General features: G+C 64.8%; 4 protein-coding genes across 4 annotated transcripts; 2 read left to right on the forward strand and 2 right to left on the reverse strand.

The window, feature by feature from the left end:
• Window positions 1-202: 202 nt before the first annotated feature.
• CHLRE_01g027000v5 (ribosomal protein L11) lies at window positions 203-2,674 on the reverse strand. The gene is made up of 7 exons (XM_001689961.2): window positions 2,530-2,674; window positions 2,351-2,452; window positions 2,061-2,195; window positions 1,829-1,895; window positions 1,605-1,667; window positions 482-596; window positions 203-314 (listed from the first exon to the last, which is right to left on the reverse strand). Exons 1-7 carry the CDS (start codon window positions 2,530-2,532, stop codon window positions 263-265), a joined length of 537 nt encoding a protein of 178 aa, XP_001690013.1. The 5' UTR covers window positions 2,533-2,674; the 3' UTR covers window positions 203-262.
• Window positions 2,675-3,003: 329 nt separating this feature from the next.
• CHLRE_01g027050v5 (uncharacterized protein) lies at window positions 3,004-4,744 on the reverse strand. Its single transcript, XM_001689962.2, has 5 exons — window positions 4,582-4,744; window positions 4,213-4,317; window positions 3,941-4,024; window positions 3,684-3,788; window positions 3,004-3,526 (listed from the first exon to the last, which is right to left on the reverse strand). Exons 1-5 carry the CDS (start codon window positions 4,612-4,614, stop codon window positions 3,413-3,415), a joined length of 441 nt encoding a protein of 146 aa, XP_001690014.2. The 5' UTR covers window positions 4,615-4,744; the 3' UTR covers window positions 3,004-3,412.
• Window positions 4,745-4,844: 100 nt separating this feature from the next.
• Window positions 4,845-7,098, forward strand: CHLRE_01g027100v5 (uncharacterized protein). The gene is made up of 4 exons (XM_001689505.2): window positions 4,845-5,266; window positions 5,640-5,742; window positions 6,182-6,247; window positions 6,511-7,098. The coding sequence occupies exons 1-4, from the start codon at window positions 5,049-5,051 to the stop codon at window positions 6,643-6,645; spliced, it is 522 nt and encodes a 173-aa protein (XP_001689557.1). The 5' UTR covers window positions 4,845-5,048; the 3' UTR covers window positions 6,646-7,098.
• A 46-nt stretch (window positions 7,099-7,144) lies between these two features.
• CHLRE_01g027150v5 (uncharacterized protein) lies at window positions 7,145-17,496 on the forward strand. Its single transcript, XM_043058575.1, has 21 exons — window positions 7,145-7,528; window positions 7,864-8,143; window positions 8,472-8,646; window positions 8,949-9,007; window positions 9,405-9,539; window positions 9,940-10,164; window positions 10,336-10,542; window positions 10,768-10,874; window positions 11,067-11,203; window positions 11,628-11,735; window positions 11,906-12,080; window positions 12,412-12,532; window positions 12,750-12,902; window positions 13,131-13,181; window positions 13,400-13,775; window positions 14,013-14,236; window positions 14,508-14,600; window positions 14,996-15,085; window positions 15,324-15,428; window positions 15,726-15,891; window positions 16,146-17,496. The coding sequence occupies exons 1-21, from the start codon at window positions 7,149-7,151 to the stop codon at window positions 16,358-16,360; spliced, it is 3,582 nt and encodes a 1,193-aa protein (XP_042928489.1). The 5' UTR covers window positions 7,145-7,148; the 3' UTR covers window positions 16,361-17,496.
• Window positions 17,497-17,619: the final 123 nt, after the last annotated feature.

Genomic DNA, 17,619 nt, shown 5'->3' on the forward strand with positions numbered 1-17,619 from the left:
GGGAATGTGTTTTCCGCTTTGCCTGCTGTTAGTGACAACGCATGGGCGGGTCGGCTGCGGTGCTGTATCCGGCGGACATGCACTACGGCGCTGTTGTTTCAGTTTGGACTGTGTTGGTGCCATTAGCTGCAGGACTTCGAAGACAAAAACACCATCCGACACCGTCACGGCGGGGACCAACTGGGCCGGGCTTCAAGAAAGTGGTCAGGACTTGTTACACAGATGGGGTGGCATCTGTCATCACCAGCCTCTTGTGGCCGCTTTACGAGGCGGGCGCCTTGTTGAGGACGACGCCGTCGAACTCCTGCTGGAACCTGTGTTGCGTTGTCACGGGGTGGAGCACAGGGCCAGCAGGTCAGGCGCTGACCATCAACATGGGCGCATCGTAATGGACCAAACCAAACACAGCCAAGCACGCAGCCCGGGCCAACGCAATGCGCCGTCAACCCGTCAACCCAACCACCTCCCACAGCGCACTCACCACTTGATGGCGTCCTCCTTGGTCACCTTGTGCTTGACGCCCACGTGGGCCTTCTGCTTCCGGCGGCGGGCCACGCGGTAGCCGCGGCGCTCCAGGCACACGTAGAAGTCCATGCCTGTGGCGAAGACGAGACGCCACGCCGAACGCGCGAGCGAAAGGGCGAGCGAGAGGGGAGGGGGCAAAGGGGAGCGAGATGTGGTTAGGTCGCGTACAACGCCTTGCGGCGGACGCTCGGGATACAACAATGTCAACGCACAGCCCGGGGCTGGCGGACAGGTAACAGCGCGGCGCAGCAGCCAGCGCGAGGAGAAGGACGGCTTCCAGTTGCCTGGGCACGCGCCGGCAAGCGGCAGCGGCCGGCAGAGCTGGTGCACAGCACGGGCTACTCGAGCGACCGTGTGGCGTCTGCGCCGGGGCCAGGGCGGGGAGGCATGTCAGAGGGCAGCAAGCAATGTCAGGGGAGGAGCCTGGTGGAGCAGCAGCAGCAGCGGTGGCGGCTGCAGGCTGCTGCTGCGGCGGCTGCACCGTGGCTGAGTGGCCTCCGTCAGAATGCGTCTGGTCGGCATGCTGCCTCCCGTCAAGCCAGCACCAACCCAAACCCGCGCCAGCGGCCCAGAGCTTGCTTGTAATCCACAAACACTCGCGCTGAGCCCTTGCTGCTTCTTGACCCGCTGTCACTGCATCAGCCGATCACCCGTGACGTGCGTGTGGCCCCGCCAAAGTCCGGCAGCTCCGCCTCACCCCTTGGTCGCCCGGCTGTAGTCGCCCGGCTGTTAAACATATCACCAGTAGCAAGGCGCCAGAGCTCTACATGCGCCAGCTTCGTCGTCCTGAGCTGCATCGTCCTCGACAGCTGCTCTGGTAAGTAGCATTCATAGCTGCAATCGTTCCTCCATCCCAGCCGCTGATATGCTGGATGGCATCCGCCGCGCCTGGCTGTGATGCTGCTTGCTACCGCCGCCGCCTCTAATACCGCCGCCGCCGCTACTCCACCAGACGCCTCCCCGTCCATGCCGCACCCATCTGTGCATGCCCCAGCCACAGGCCACGCGGCTGACAAAGCCGTCATGTTGCCTTAATGCAGTCGTTCCGACCTGACGCGCACGCGCACGCTCTTGCTTACCGTAAATGCCGGTGGAGGGGTCGTACTTCAGGCCCAGGTCGATGTGCTCCTGGATGCCGAAGCCTGCAAGGAAGTTGGTGAAGGTGTAGTACAACGAGTTCAGCAGCTGTGGGTGAGAGCTCAGGGGGAGTGTTCTAGCTGCGTGTGTCGACACGGTCTCAAGCACCAACCGCAAGCGTGTCCCCTTGCCTCTCCCCCCATGGGCACGCAGCGTGACCGCTTACCGAAGTTGCCGGTGTCGGAGAAGTTCTTGCGGATCAGCTCGAACTCCTTCACGGCCAGGCCACGCTTCTGCAAGGCCGAACAGGACACACCATGGTTGGGATGTGCCAAGCCCCACTGACAGGAACAGCGCCGACGCTGCACAGCCCTCCCAAGTCGTACACCTCAGTGCTAATTTGAGCATAGCACAGCAAAAACTCCTTCTACAGCGCTCTGCAGAGCCCGCCGGCTCACCACCAGGTCGTAGGCCTTCTCGCCGCGGACGGTCACGTAGCACGAAATCTTCTCATTACGGCGAATGGCGAAGGAGCGCACGGTGAAGCGAGCGCGGCCGTAGACGGGCACCTGAGAGGTCAGCTGCTCCAGCACCTGCAGTGGGCAAAGCGGCGCGGAGGCGGATGAGCGAGGTCGTCCTTCCGCCGAGCTGTCCTTCGCTATGACGCAGAGTACAGCGTTATTATGATGACAAACAGCGCCAGGAAACGCCGAGGACCGGCCACGCTTTGGTGATGTTGCTTCCCCACCTTGGCGGCCTTCTGCAGGCGGTCACCGGACTCGCCGACGGCGATGTTCAGCACCAGCTTGCTGATGCGGATCTCCCGCATATCCCTGGTCTTGCGCTCGGCCTACAAGGCGCGCGACAGACATTGGCCGTCAGCAACACCGCCGCCGCCGACCAAAGCAGGCGTATTTGCTAACGCACCATTTTTGCTGCCTTCTTGCTAAGCCTAAGAGAAAGGACTTGCTAAGGGGCAGGCGAAGCTTTTGGCTGCCGGGGGCGGGAGCGACTGCGCCCATTGCAGCCGTACCACCGCTCGGCCTGCTTCAAGCGCCCTTGAGTTTATGTAGACAGGTACAGTTTGCGAAATTGTATACACCCTAATGCGTATTAGGAGCGCAGTCTGGAAGTCCGCGACGAACAAGCTGCCGGGCGCACACAACCTCCCTGCCAAGAAGACTGCTTATGTAGAGGCATGTAAAGGATGACGTTGAAAGGAACATCGAAGGGGGCTGCAGGGGTAGAGCGGTAGAGCGGCTGTCTGATAAGGCGGGGCTGGGGGCAGGGCGCGGGGCAGGGGTCCTGCCGCACGCCTACACGCACGCGAGCCCGCGCCAACCACGACTAGTGCTGTGTGCGTAGCCACATTGTTATGGTTAAATGCATCGTCGATAACATGAATGGTTACATTTACAGTTGATACAATTGGCACAGCTGATGGGATAGAATCGAATGCGCCATCGCGCACATTGCATGAACCGCCTTCCCCTCAGATCACCACCCATCAGCCTTGCCCCGCCAGCGTTCCAGGGCCTAGCGCCCTCGTTTCCATGGCCAATATTCGCTAGGCATAGCAGGTTTGCGCAAAGCGCAATGGCGCCTCATGTTGGCAGCAAACAAACTTAAATATTGGATGAGCAGGGCATCGTGTACGTTCGCCCCTGTAAAAGCACACTCGTGTTGCACAATCCCCTGTCCAAGTCAGCAGTCGCAAACATGCAAATCAATAATCACCCTGAAGCCATCACCATCCCAGGACAGTCCCCTGGCGTCGCCACGCGGGCGCCCACTGAAGGCAGCTCCCCGCTTACGCTGCCGCCTCCACAGCAACCGCTGCTTCCCGGGTGCCCTCAGCCTCGGGCTCCCATGCCGTCAGCTCGTTCGGCTCGTACGCAGCCATGCAGGCGTGGTCGTAGGCTAGCTGCGGGCCGCAGGGGGCGGGAGGGCGTTGCGGTGTGACAAGCGAGCTGTGTCATGAGGAGCCCAAGGCGTGAGGCATGTTCCCAGCACCGCAGGGACTGGGCAAGCCCTGTAGCCCACCCACCCAGGCGCTCTGGCCACTGCGCTCAGCCGCGCACCTGCATGAAGGACTCGTACTCGGTGGAGGCCACCAGGTAGTCGATGGCGGCGATGTGCATATGGCTGTCATCGTTCTGGGCCGCGGCGCACGCCTCGCAAATGGCCTGTTTTACGGAGCAGGACAGACACGGCGTGGCAGCATCACAACCAACGGTTGACCGCGTCTTGAGGCCGCTGACCCCTGCAGTACCAGCCCTAGCATGATTTCCATGCGCGACAAAGGCCCGCTGACTCGGACCGCAAGCAAGCCCCCTACCTTGACGCTCAGACCCTCCGCCTGGATGAACTCCTCCAGTTGCTGCTCCACCATGGACGTGTACTGCTTGAAGATGTCGAAGTTCTGGCCGCAGTGAGCAATGCGGCGCGTAAGATCCGCTCGGCATGGGGGCCCAGGCTAGGGCATGCATCCCCATTCAAGCTTAGCCTAAGACTATGGCGCAAAGCCGTAGGCCCTCCCCCACACGCTGCCACACCGTTGCTGCCGTGGCACCCAGAAAGGACTACGCATTCCCGCAAACGTCCGGATACCTGCAGATGCTGCTCCCCATCAAGCGGCACGAACTCCAGCTTCTCCGCGTTTTCACTCATGAATTCACCGATAGCACAGGTAAACTTCGGGCTGCAGAAGAACTCCTGCGTGCAGACAAGCACCGCGGGACCAGGTAGGGTTGGTGGGTTGACGGGAGGTAGCACGCGCTAGCTGCTGGAGCTGGACCCCAACGCCACATGCCAATGCGCAGCCCATGGAAACCAGGTGGAAAGCTCAGCACTACACATATGCCGGGTCAGTGTGTTGCAGGCTTGTGTGTTGCACCATGTTGGGTCAACAAAAGTGTCCCGCAGAGCGGCCTGGCCCTTCTCCATCCAGCCGAGCCAGGTTTTCGCATTACTCCGCACCTCCAGCTTCTCCAACATCTCCATTTGTGACATTCTTGAGCGAGCTGTCGGCCGGAGGGCTTCTGGAGGTACTGTGGGCTTTAGGTCAGGTGAACAAGAGCTCAAGCGAATGTAGTGTTTGAGTGTACGCAACAAAATGTTTACTTGCGCAGGCAAGCAGGAGAATGACTCGGACCGCAATGGAGGCAATCAGTCGCAAACCCCGATTGGGCGCGCCTTGCCGGCTACGGGGCTGCACAACCAATAGTGTCGGCATCGTTACAATCTGTGCACAATAGGAAGCATCGGGACCGACGCGCCATCACGGAAGACGCAGCTTTACGCGTGAATCGGGACTCTGCCCGCAACACGCCCAAAGCCGTGACATTGCGACGGGATACACTCTCTACACCGTGTTTCCAGATATTCCACATGGATAGGTAGAGTCACAGGACTGTGAAAGAACACGGGCCGGCGCGGCGGGGGGGATGAGTCCGGGCCGATGGCTCCGGCAAGTCATCTGGTGGCTCCCCGCCGGCATCGCCATCACCGACACGGTCGTCAGCGTACTGCCGGTGGAGGGCAGCTCGATGGCGCCCACGCTAAATCCGGACGGCGACGAGCAGTGGCCTGACATGGTGCTGGTGGAGAAGGTGTCGTACAAATGGCTGCACAAGTACCAGCGCGGCGACGTAGCCGTCTTCTGGTGCGCAGCTTGGTTTCGGATACTGGGATGACAGTGTTACAGCAAGGATGTCGGAAGGGTGGCAGTAGAGGTGGGCTGGGCAAATGTCGCCTGCGCGCGTGGGTGGCAGGAGGCTGCGTTGACAAGGTGTCGCATGCCAGCCCCCGTGCGAGCTACGGCCGCGGGTGGCTCCTTCTCCGGAGGGGTTGTGACAACATCGTAACAGCCAAACGATCGCCCAACATGGCTGGGAGCTGATGGCGGCGGCGCAGAGGGGTGCGCCTAGCAGCGCCCTCTCGGGGAACCCCCCGGCCGCCACCCAGCCCGCTCCGCCGGAGCCACGTCCGCCGGCTGCCCAGTGCCACCCTCGCGCCCACCGCCCCTCCCCGCACAGGGCTCCCGATGAGCCTCGTCAGCAGCTGGTGAAGCGCATCATCGCGTTGGAGCACGACCTGGTGTGGGACAGCGAGCAGCACAAGCCGCTCAAGATACCGCAGGTGGGGTGTGGGTGAAGTGGGGGTGCAGTTGGACTGTTGGAGTATACGAGGATGCGGGCCAGGAGTAAGGGGTGGCATGGGGCCTGGAATGGCGGTGGGGGAGGCCATGAATCGGGGTGGGGCATGGCCGCAGGAGGCCTCTGCCCGGGTTATGGGCAGCTGTGGGCGACTCGACCCGGGGCACTGCGGTGGTGCGGAGTTGGTGCGGCGGTGTGCCTGGCTGGCGTCACACGGCGGTGTCTTGGTGCCAAGGGCGCAGCACGCGCCGCGGCTGCTACGCGCGTAGGAGCTTGAGCCGGGCGCATCAAAGGGTGCAGGGCTGGGGGGGCCCGCAAGGGTCCGGGCATAGGGAGACGCGTTAGTCGCCAGGACGCCTGTGAGCACCGCGACCCGCATGACCAAAGCCCGTCTCGTGGTTGCGCACTGCCGCCCCCTGCAGGGCCGCTGTTGGGTGGAGGGTGACAATGCCGAGGCCAGCGGCGACTCAAGAAACATGTACGGGCCGGTGAGTGAGGCACTGCGCTGCAGGAGGGCTGCGGTGGGGAGGCGGCAGTGGGTGCGGCTGTGCACAGGGGGCGCGGAGTGGCACGCTGCCGGTGTAGCTTGATATGTCCGGGAGCCTCTTCGCGTGTGTGCGATTTGGCCGGCCCCACCACTCCGAGCTCCGCATGCACGCTCCCGTCGCCAGCCGGCCGGGCTGCTGAGCCTCTGGCCCCCCGGCCCTGCCCCCGGCCTGCACCAACCGTTCCAACCTGCATGCGGCTGCAGGTGCACCTCGGGTTGTTGGAGGGCCGCGTGACGCACGTGGTGTGGCCGCCGTGGCGCTGGGGCGAGGTGGCGCGCTGGTACCCGGCCGACAAGCTCATAGTGGAGGACACGGGGCCGGGGCACGGCGGGAAATGAGGGCGGCGGCACCTGCGTGGCGCGGCGATTTTGGTAGCTGGCTAGGGGCGCGCCGCCGCGGGGGAATGTTTGTACCTGTATGTACTGAGGAATGGACTAAGGCATTGAGTTTCCGGAGTGGTGCGGGGCGGCATGGTGGAGGACTCTGGCCGTGGCCTCGCGCTCGGCTGCGGAGGACTGGCGGAGGCATGCAGTTAGGGTTTCAGGCAGTAGCGTTGGCCTTGAGCTATGAATCAGTGCCGGGCGACGTGCCGTGGTGACAAGATACTGCACCCTTTACTTCTGCATGTAGGCAGGTTTATCTCGGCGGTAGCTTGGAGCTGTGGATGTGCGGGGCTTCCGCTGGCCAAGGGATTGGCGGGCGGGGGCAGACGGTGTGATTTCGGCGTGGCGCATGGAAAGGTCCCGTTCACTTTGGAAAAACTTAAGCTGCGGCTGTAACTGAGTCACCGTGGCGTATAGAACATTTGAATTAAGTACAGAAGAGAAGCAGCCGCCCCAAAATGTTTGCAACGAGGTCACCTTTAGGGTGTTCTTCGACGTGTTCGACTAGTGGAAGGGATATATTATCAGCCTGGCCATCGCAATGCGCAAGCCGCGACACCAGGACTGTGCGGACGCATGCTCGCGGAGGCAAAGCGACCAGCACCTCTCGCAAGCTAACGGGCGGGGGCCAGCAGTTTTCACCAGGGCCACCGGAAACGATCGTCACCAACTACCCAAAGCAGCTCGATGATGTCGCTGTGGGAACAGACACCCTTGCATCGGTGGAGTCGGAGTCCGAACCCGACGTGGAGCTGCTGCTCCCGGACGCTCTGGACCTGCTCGATGCTACATCCACTGTGGATGAGCCGAACCCGTACACAACGGAGGACGCGCTGAGGTGGGCTGCGTGGTGGGGAGCGGGTATGTCGTCGGGTTTGGGCCACGCCCGGCCACGCCCGCGCCCATAACAGCCCAGGCTGCGCGGCTGACTGTAGCTCAGGCACGCCACAGTCAATGGCAAGCAACACTGGGGTGCCCCAGTGTCCCTCTGCCCTTGGGGCGTACAGCGCCCCCCATCAAACCCCCTCCACTCTGTGTCCCACCCCCGCACCAACACGCGCACGCACAGACAAACCCGCATCCCCGCACCCACGCACCCACACCCACACCTTCACCCGCACCCACGAACCCGCACCCACAAACTCGCACCCACAAATCCGCACCCCTGCACAGCGCGCCGCTGGAGGGCCTGGGCGGTGAGCCGGCCCTGGAGGCGCTGCTGGCGGAGGCGGCGGCCGCCGGCGGCAACCTGTCGCTGTCCGCCGCGCGCATCACTTCCATCTTCCCCTTCCCACTGGACGGCTTCCAGCGCCGCGCGCTGGAGCTGTTCCTGCAGGGGCAGAGCGTGGTGGTATGCGCGCCCACCGGCGCCGGCAAGACTGCCATTGCGGAGGCGGCGGCGGTGGCGGCGCTGGCGCGCGGGCAGCGGGTCATCTACACCACGCCGCTCAAGGTGCTAAGGGGAGGATTGGGCTAAGGGAGTGGGGCGTTAGTTTAATCCAATCCCAAAGGGGGGAGAGGGTGGGAGAGGAGAGGAAGGGAGGGAGGGAGAGAAGCAAGGCGTGGAAATGAGGGAGGGGCTTGGTTTGGGCCGAGCGCCGATGCTGTCTGTGTGGGCGTCTTGCAGGTGGTGAGGCGTTCGTGGATGGGTGCGGCGTGGCTCCACAGGAACGGCGTGGGGACCACAGCTCCGCCTGTCTCCTTCCTGTGCGCCACCACAACCACAACCACCACCACAACCACCGCCACAACCACCAACACCATTGACACTTTCTCAACAGGCGCTGAGCAACCAGAAGCTGTTTGAGACGCGGCGGCGCTTCGGGCACGCTCGCTGCGGCCTGCAGACCGGCGACGCCAACCTGAACCCGGACGCGGACATTGTGGTGATGACCACCGAGATCCTGAGGAACATCATGTACCGCACCGCCGAGCTGGCGGAGGAGAACAACACAGGTGGGAATGGGGTAGGGGTAGTGGGCGGGTGGTAGCGGGTTGCGGAGTGAGGGACAAGAGATGGAATGGGTGGCCGGACGCGTGGAGATTAGGCGTGCAGGCGGCGGGACAGGCCCGGTCAGGGCAGAGCAAACCAGGGCGCGCGGTCCTGGCTGAAGTGTTTCGCGGGTACCAGCCAGTCTGTGCCCGGTCCTGCAGTCGGCCCGTTGACCGGCAGTAACGTGACCTGTTTCCCCCGGCTTCCCTGCTTGCCCCCTCTTCTAAAATTAATCATGAATGTAATCCCCCACCCCGCCCCCCAGGCAGCATGTCCACTCGTGAGGCTCGGCTGGGCAATGTGGGGCTCATTGTACTGGATGAGGTGAGGGGAGGGGAGGGGGGCAGAGGGCGGAGGGGAGGGGGAGGGGAGGGGTGGGGAGGGGAGGGGAGGGGAGGGGGGCGGAAGGCGGGGACGGAGGGGGCCGAGGGCTCGGGGCTGGGGGAAGGGAGAGAGGAGGGGAGGGGAGGAGACGGCAGGGAGGGCAGGGAGGGCAGAGGGGCAGCTTGCCGAAGAGCGGGCGTGGGGGCGAAGCGCAGGCAAGGGAAGGCGGTGGAGGAGGATGCAGAGACGCACATGGGCTGTCGACCGCGGGGCAGGACGCCCGGGTCCCGCATCTGGATAACCCCCTGCTGCTGCATCTCTTAAATCGCTGCCGGCGCCCCAACCCCATTCATACTTCCTCCTTTGCCTTACCCCGCCCCGCCCGCCACTCCGCCAGGTTCATTACCTGGGCGACCCGCACCGCGGAAGTGTGTGGGAGGAGGTCATCATCAACTGCCCCCGTCACATCCAGCTGCTGTGCATGAGCGCCACAGTGGCAAACCCCAAGGACCTGGGAGACTGGATCGCCAAGGTGAGGGGCTGGCCTGCGGGGTAGTTGATTTCACTCCCAGGTGAAACAAGACCCAGCCCGCCCAATGAGCGCGAAGGAGATGTGGTCCTTTGTCTTGGACGCCCTGAGCCGTAACTCAATTGGGGGGTCCCAGGCCGGGGGCGGGAGGGGGGAGGGAGGGGCGGGCGTCGCCCGGGCGGGGCGGCCAGGGCGCGAGGCAGTGATCGGTTTGCCGGGGATCGTATCAGACCATCTGCGCTCCGCTTTTGACCGCGCGTCGCTTACCTTGTAATCGAGCCTTTTAGCGCTCGGGTGGTGCAGTCATGCCCACACCCTCGCCGGCTCCAACATGCCCCCATATGCGCTCCTACCTCATGTGTTCAACAAGACACACACTTCCAACCGCCCACACACGCCGTAGGAGCACATGCCGTGCGAGACCATCCAGACGCGCTTCCGCCCCGTGCCGCTCCACTGGCACTTTGCCTACTTCAAGGCGCCCAAGGGCGTGTCCATGGAGGACCTGCTGGTGCCGGTCAACAGCGCGCGGGGCCGCGGCAGTGGCGACCGGAATGGCGACAAGGTGGACGGCAAGGCCGGCTTCAACGCCAAACAGATGCTCAACCCGCGGCTGAGCACGCAGCGGGTGCGTGGGGCATAACACCCATGGGGCATAGCATCGTGGAATAGCATGGCTGTGATGCCTTCAGCGCCGGGTCGCTGGGCTGCGGGTGCACCGGTGGCTGGCATCGAGCCGGCATGTGACTTGTCACGATGTTGTCTCGCACACAACAGCACAGATGGTGTCGCCGCACAGGTTCTCCAAGAGGAGGCGCGGGCGATGCTGGCCAAGCAGCAGGCGCCGCCGTTTGGGGGCCCGGGCCGGGGCGCCGCCGGCGGCCGGGGCGGAGGCCCGGGCGGGCGCGGCGGCGGCGGGGCCTGGCGCTCCGCCTCACAACGCGCGCCGCAGCCGGCGTTTGACTGGGAGCAGGAGTTTGAGAACCTCATGGAAAAGGACGCGCAGGTTGGTGTGGGCGTGTGTGTGGGCGCTAGGAAAGCGCAAGGGGAGGGGCGTGTGCTCCTGCGCGTTGTGGTGACTGTGTTCGGAGGCATAAGGGAGGCCTTGTGCGTGTGTGGGACATGAAGACATGAGTAACCGCATCAACCATCTGCAGTCCTGCCACTGCATCGCGGCGCTCACACTGCTCCACACGCCGCCGCCGCCGCCGCCGCCACTGCTGCCCCGCAGGCTCTGAGGCGGCGAGTCAACATGCGCCGCATCCCTGACATGCACAAGACCATCAAGGTGCTGGCGGAGCGCGAGATGCTGCCCGCCATCTGGTTTATCCTCAGCAGGTGGGAGCGGGCGTGGGCGGCATGCGTGTGCGCGTGCTTGCATGCGTGCAAGGCTGCGGTCGGGCCGGGGGTGGGCCCAGAAGCAGGAGGCGGGAGGGCACGGCGGCACACCGGGCAGGAGCGTTGGGGCGCTGGCGCGCCTGTACCCACTTAAGCACGTTGGCACTGTTTGTGTGTGGTGGGGGCTCGCAGGCGCGACTGCGACAGCAGCGCGGCCCGTGCCGCCGCGGTGCCGCTGACGGACCCGGAGACGCAGTCGCTCATTGCGGCGGAGGTGGCAGCGCTGCGGGCCGACCAGCCGGAGGCGGTCAAGGAGGAGCTGGTGCCGGGTGGGTGCCGGGGGGGGGGGCGGGGGGCGGCGGAGGGGGTGCCGGGGGGCGGCGGAGGGGGCGGCGGGAGGCGGCGGAGGGGGCGGAGGGGCGGCGGAGGGGGCGGAGGGGCGGCGGAGGGGGCGGCGGGGCGGCGGAGGGGGCGGCGGGGTGGGGGCGGCAGCGGGGCGGAGGCGCGGGGCCGAAGGAAGACGGGTTGAGGGGAGAGGCGTGGAGGCCGGAGGCGGGAGCTGCTGGCTGCGGTGGACGCCGCCTGGCCTGGCTGCCTTGCAGCATTGGCGACGTGCTCCTTACTCGCGTACAGCACAGTCGTGTCTTGTCTGCACTCGTCCACGGCAATGCCATTCACCCCGCTATCCCCATCCTGTGCCCCCACCTGCCACCCTTTTCCCCATGCCACTCTCTCCCCCCTCTCCCCCTGCAGCGCTCATCTCCGGCATCGCCAGCCACCACGCGGGCCAGCTGCCCGGCTGGAAGAGCCTGGTGGAGCGCCTGTTCCAGAGGGGCCTGCTCAAGCTGGTGTTCGCAACCGGTGAGGGGGCCGTGGGGCGCACGGGGAGTGGTGCCGTAGGATGCTGTACCCACACATCGCAAATGGCCGTACCTTGCACCCGCCAACGACAACCCTCGTCTTCTTCGCTCAAGTATCATATTTTTAACGAGTCAATCAATCGTTCCTCGCCTCCCCTCGCCCGCCTGCAGGCACGCTGGCTGCCGGCATCAACATGCCCGCCCGCACTACGGTGGTGTCCTCGCTGTCGCGCATGACCGACGACGGGCCCAAGCTGCTGCCGCACAACGAGTTGCTGCAGATGGCGGGGCGCGCGGGGCGGCGCGGCTTCGACACGGAGGGCAACTGCCTCGTGCTGCAGAACAAGTGAGAGGCAGCGGGCGGCCGGCCGGAAGGCCAAGGGGGGGGGTGTAAAGTCCAGCCAAACTAAGCCAAACCAAGCTAAAACGAGCGGAGCACAGGCAGAGGCGTTAGTTGCAAGTGATAATACTGTATGTGACCGAGCCCTACGCAAAAGGGGTTGGGCAAGTTGGTGGTGGTGGTGGTGGTGGTGGTGGTGGTGTGGTGGTGGTGATGGTGGTGGTGGTGGTGGTGGTGGTGGTGGTGGTGCCATGCCGGTGTTGGCGATAATCCAGTGGGCTCCACCACGGAGTAACCACCAACCACCAGCAACGCCACCAACGCCCCGCACGCACAGGTTTGAGGGCGCGGACGAGGCGTGGCAGATCATCCACGCCGGCCCCGAGCCGCTCACCTCGCAGTTCAGTGTGTCGTACGGCCTGGTGCTCAACCTGCTGTCCGTCAACACGCTGGAGCAGGTGCGGCCCCGCGGGCAGGGGGGTGGGCTGGGCTGGGCTGGGCTGGGCTGCGTTGCAGGGTACGTGCCGCGTGTCATCGACAAGACAGATTGCTGGTGTGCACACGGTCCTTGCAGATGTAAGAACGCGGTTAAAGGATGGAGTCGGAGTTTGCATCTTGCATGTCGTGTCACACGCGCATCGCCCATCTGCACACACCTGCTGCTGCGCGCGACAGGCTCGCGAGTTCGTGTCTCGCTCCTTCGGCAACTTCCTGGCTACGGAGGGCAACTTGCGGCGTGAGGAGGAGGCCGCGGCGCTGGAGGCGGAGGCGCAGCAGCTGGTGGAGGCGTTCAAGGCGTCAGCCACCTCCCGAGCCAAGGAGCTCAACGTAAGCCGGGCCCGGGACACACACATACACAGGGCTTTCGCATACACTGTCTTTGCGCTTTGTGTTCCTTGTGCTTTTTGACACAGGGTTTTCGGGCCTTCGGGCAAACAGCGACAAAGATTACTAAGTTGTTCCGGTAGCAGAGTCCTGCACTTTTGGAACTTGAACGGGTGTTACCGCTTGTTGTTAGTTGACATGTGTGATCCTCGCTCGCTACACTTCACACAGGCCGAGCTCAAAGCGGCTAAGGACGAACTGAAGCGGCTGAAGAACGCGCAGGTGTGCAATGGCGGGGGGGGTCGGGTTCTGGCATGCGGGACAGGGCGGTTGCTGGGTCTGCAGGCGCACAGCTGACCGCGTGCCATTCCCGCCACCCCTGTCGCTGTGCACTTGCTACGACATCCCGCCTCCGCCGCAACTGTCCCCGGCACACATATCCCCAACACCCAATGGCCAGTGCACAACACTGAACACACAGCACGCCCGACGACCCACAGATTGAGGCGCAGTGCGAGTCGGCGCGCACGATGCTTGCCGCAGACGGCCTTCCGCGCATTGTGGTCCTCAACCTGGCTGCGGGCGGCGCCGGCAAGGGCGGCGGCAACGGCCGGCCGCTGCTCATGCCCGCCGTCATTGTCGGCGAGGTGGAGCCGCCGCCGGAGGTGGCGGCTGAGGGATCAGCGGTTGCGTCGGTTACAACCGCCGGGCCGTACTACGCCTGTCTGTCGGCCGACAACCGCCTCATGCGTGCCAGCGTGGCGTGTGTGGCGGGCGTGCTGGAGGGCGCGGCGGGCGTGGTGGCGGCGGCGGACGCGGACAAGGTGTGGGCCGCACTGGAGGGGCTGCGGTCCAACGCCTGGAGCAATGTGGAGGGTGAGTGTGCGGCGGCACCGCGGGCACCGGGGGGCGCTGGGGGCACTGGGGCCACCGGGGGCTGGGCGTCAGCTGCGCCTTGTACGGGCAGCCGCGCGTGCATCTCCCTTCGAGCATACCGGTGGCCCCTACTCCGTCTCGGTTAGGCTCCCAACAACATCCTTCCGGCCTCCTTTTGGACTTATCGGTAGCCCCTGGCTCCCTGGCTCCCTGGCTCCCTGGCTTCCCTCCTCGCAGCCGGCAGCTGGGCCCTGCAGGCGGCTCTGGGCACTCCCACCACCTCGGCCGTGACGCGGCAGCTGGCGGCGCGTCTGCCCTGGACCTTCATCGAGGCGGACGCGGGCGTGGCGGCGCAGGTGCTGGCGGCGCGGCAGGCCGTCAAGGCGGCGGTGACGGCGCTGGAGGAGCAGCGGCGGCAGGCGTCCAGCAGCAGCAGCCGCGACGGCTCGCTGGAGCAGATGGTGAGAGCTGCGTGCTACTGCTGATGCAGCTGCGTTTGGTTACGGTAATCGTGCTTGTGAATATTCATGTCAATTCAGGAATAGTGCAGTGTGCTTGTGCTGCGGCGCGTAGTCCACACGAGCCCCGAGCACTGGCCTTCCACCCGCCACCCACAAGTCCCTCTGGACCCCGAGCCCTCTGCCAATGCTTCGCTTATCGGTCCCTCCGCCACCGCCGCCACAACCCCGATCCCTAATTATCCGCCTCCCCTACGTGCCCTCTCGCCTCCAGGCCCGCGCCAAGCGGCTGCTGAAGAAGGCCGACAAGCTGCGGGCGGAGGGCCGGAGCGGCGGGCGGCTGGAGTCCACGTGGAAGACCTTCCAGGTGCGGATGAGGTGGTGCTGGTGGAAGTGGGATTGGGGGTTAGCGTTAAACCAATCCCGTAAGGGATTGGGGTGAGGGTGGTGGGTTGCAAGGTTCAAACATTGGAGGTGGCGGGCGGGGTGGTGGGGAGTGCCGGGAGTGACGGGATCGCGACAAGGCGGAGGCAAGCGAGCGGCGCTGCGGTAAGGCGAGCGCATCAAGGAAGGCGGCCAAGTGGAGGTGTTTGACTGACAGGGGGTGTTCTGTTCTGGGAGGGGGCATCCCAGTCCCCACCATCTGTTACCACTGCCCTGGCCGCGCAACCCCCCACCCGCTATGCCGCATTGCACCGCCACCCCCCAACCCACTGCCCGCCTGCCTCATCGCCGCCTGCCTCGCCCCCTGCTGCTCCGCAGCTGACCATGGAGATCCTGATCTGCATGGACGCGCTGGAGGCGGAGTCGCTGCGGGTGCTGCCGCTGGGGCTGCTGGCGCGCAACATCCAGGTGGGCACATTGTGTACAAACACACACACACACACACATATGGTGTGTGCGATTTCTTCCTCGTTCTCTTCCACACACACACACACACACACACACACACACACACACACACACACACGCGCGCGCGCGCGCGCACACACACGCCAAACGCCTCGCAGCCAGTCTTCATGTGCTTGGATTACTCACTCCCGTCTCCCCCGGACGGCTGCCCCCCCCCCCTCACCCTTGTTCCCCCCAGGGCGGCAACGAGCTGTGGCTGGCCATGGCGCTGTCCCACCCGGCCCTACACGCGCTCAACGGCCCGCAGCTGGCGGCCATGCTGGGCGGACTCATCAGCCCGGAGGTGGGCGGAGGCGTGTCTGCGTGTTTTGGGGGGGGGGGGCGTGCACATGTGAGCGTGCGCGGTTGCCTGGCAGCATGCGCTCGGCGGGTCAGCAGGTGCGGCCTTACCGCGCCCTCGCTCGTCACCCCCCCCCCTCCAAAAAACCACCGCGCCCCCAAACCTGTGCCTCTGCTGCACGCACGCCAGCTCACTCCCGTCTGCTCACACCCGCCCTGCTCCCTTGCTCTTTGCCTGGTGCCGGATGTCTCCTTCTCCTGACGATTGCCCCCCCCCTCCTCTGCCGTCCTGCCCCTCCAGGTGCTGTCCAAACCCACGGCCATGTGGGCTGCCTACCCCGTGTCCCCCGCCGTGGAGGCGGCGGTGGAGGCGCTGGAGGAGCAGCGGCAGCTGCTGCTGGAGCTGCAGACGGACGCAGGGCTGGTCAAGTGGAACGACGCGCTGCTAGTGGACCTGCGGTTCGCGGGTGAGCGGTTGGACTGCGCTTGGTTGGTTGGTTGGTTGGGCAGTTAGGACGGTGGTTGCGGTTGGGGAGTGTGCTGCCCGCAAGGCCTGCAGCCGCCCTCTGCCGGCGTGGCTGTGACAGGGCGCTGCCTCCCCTACCTCGCCTTCTTTCCCCTCGCCTCCTCACCCCCTCACCTCCACCCCTCCTCACCTCCACCCCGCCTCGCCTCCACCCCTCCTCACCTCCACCCCTCCATCGCCCCGCCACCCGCACAGGCCTGGTGGAGGCGTGGGCCAGCGGCGCCACGTGGGGTCAGGTGATGGAGGACAGCAACATGGACGACGGCGACATGGCGCGACTGCTCATCCGCACCATCGACCTGCTCAAGCAGCTGCAGCACAACGCCCACCTGCTGCCGCAGCTCAAGGAGGCGGCGGCGGAGGCGCTGCGCGGCATGGACCGCAAGCCCGTGGCGGAGCTGACGTTCTAGAGGAGGTTGGAGGAGGTTGGAGGAGGAGGCAGGAGGAGGAGGAGGTTGGAGGAGGAGGTTGGAGGAGGAGGGGAGGAGGAGGAGGAGGGGGAGGCACGAGGGGGGCAGGAGGGGTGGCAGGAGGGAGGGGGGGGCAGGAGGAGGAGCGGGTGCAGAGGAAAAGGACGTTGAAGACGAGCAGGCGGAGGTGCTGTTGGGCAGGTGAAGGTGATAAGCATGCGGGTGGGCAGGTCCCTCCGCACCACAATGACTAGGCATGGTGAGCGGTGGCCAGCTAGTTGCTGCCTAGCTGCGTGCAAAGGTGTGGATGTGGAGGGGTGGGGTGATGGGGTGGGGCTTGGTGCTGGTGCTGGTTGCGGTCCACGGTGTATTGACAGAATGGTGTGAGCGGTGCACGTGGGCACAGGGCCTACACGACTCTGGTGCTGCAACAGCCGGGTGTCTTCAGGCGACGCGGCGTTGTGCCACGTGCGTGTCGCCATTCCGGTGCGGCACGGTCGTTGAGCCTGTGTGGCTGCGGAGGCAGGCCCTGCTTGAAACGCCAGGTAGGGCTGGGTGGCTGACTGAGCACGGCCAACACGCGACTCAGCGGTAGCGACCCTGATATCAAATTGCGGGCCGGTGGTGGGCCCCTCAGGCCTTGCGCGTGAAATAGTCGTGTGGCTAGCCGTAGCGCCTAACTTGTGGAGTAACGGGGGTGCGCTAGAATCGTCTGATGTCGCTGGGGGCACACCAGGACCGTATGAGGACAACCCGGGCTCACCCGTGGCCAGGGCGGTGTCCAAAATTGGGGCCAGGTGGTCTTCTCGGACAGCGATTATAATACCTGCCCTCCACAATTCGTACGGTATCTCATACCGTACCTTTCACGTCTGCCCCGACTTCAGCACGATCTGGCCGCCCTTTGTGCAACAGCAGACATACCGCCTCATCACCGCTTATCACCGCCATGGCCATGCGCTGAGCAGGCCGCCTCTGGATTGACCCGGATTGATGGCAGTGCCTGGATATGATAGCGATAGCAGTGATTGGGAGTGTGTGCTGCAGCGCGTGTGTGCAGAGTCTGGAGGAAAGGTTGATCCTGTCCAGCCTAGGTCCGTGATGTGAGGAGCTAGATAAGGTTGATCCCGTCTTAGCACCAGCCCTTAAGCCCTCTTACACCGTCCTGAGTGGTCATCTGTCCTCGGCGCAAACTCAACACATTGCTTCATCGGCGTGCGGGGACGCCGCGTTGGCGAGAGCCACGGATGGCCCTAATA

The sequence above is a fragment of the Chlamydomonas reinhardtii genome, chromosome 1 (assembly GCF_000002595.2).
Source record: "Chlamydomonas reinhardtii strain CC-503 cw92 mt+ chromosome 1, whole genome shotgun sequence".
Lineage (NCBI taxonomy): Eukaryota > Viridiplantae > Chlorophyta > Chlorophyceae > Chlamydomonadales > Chlamydomonadaceae > Chlamydomonas > Chlamydomonas reinhardtii.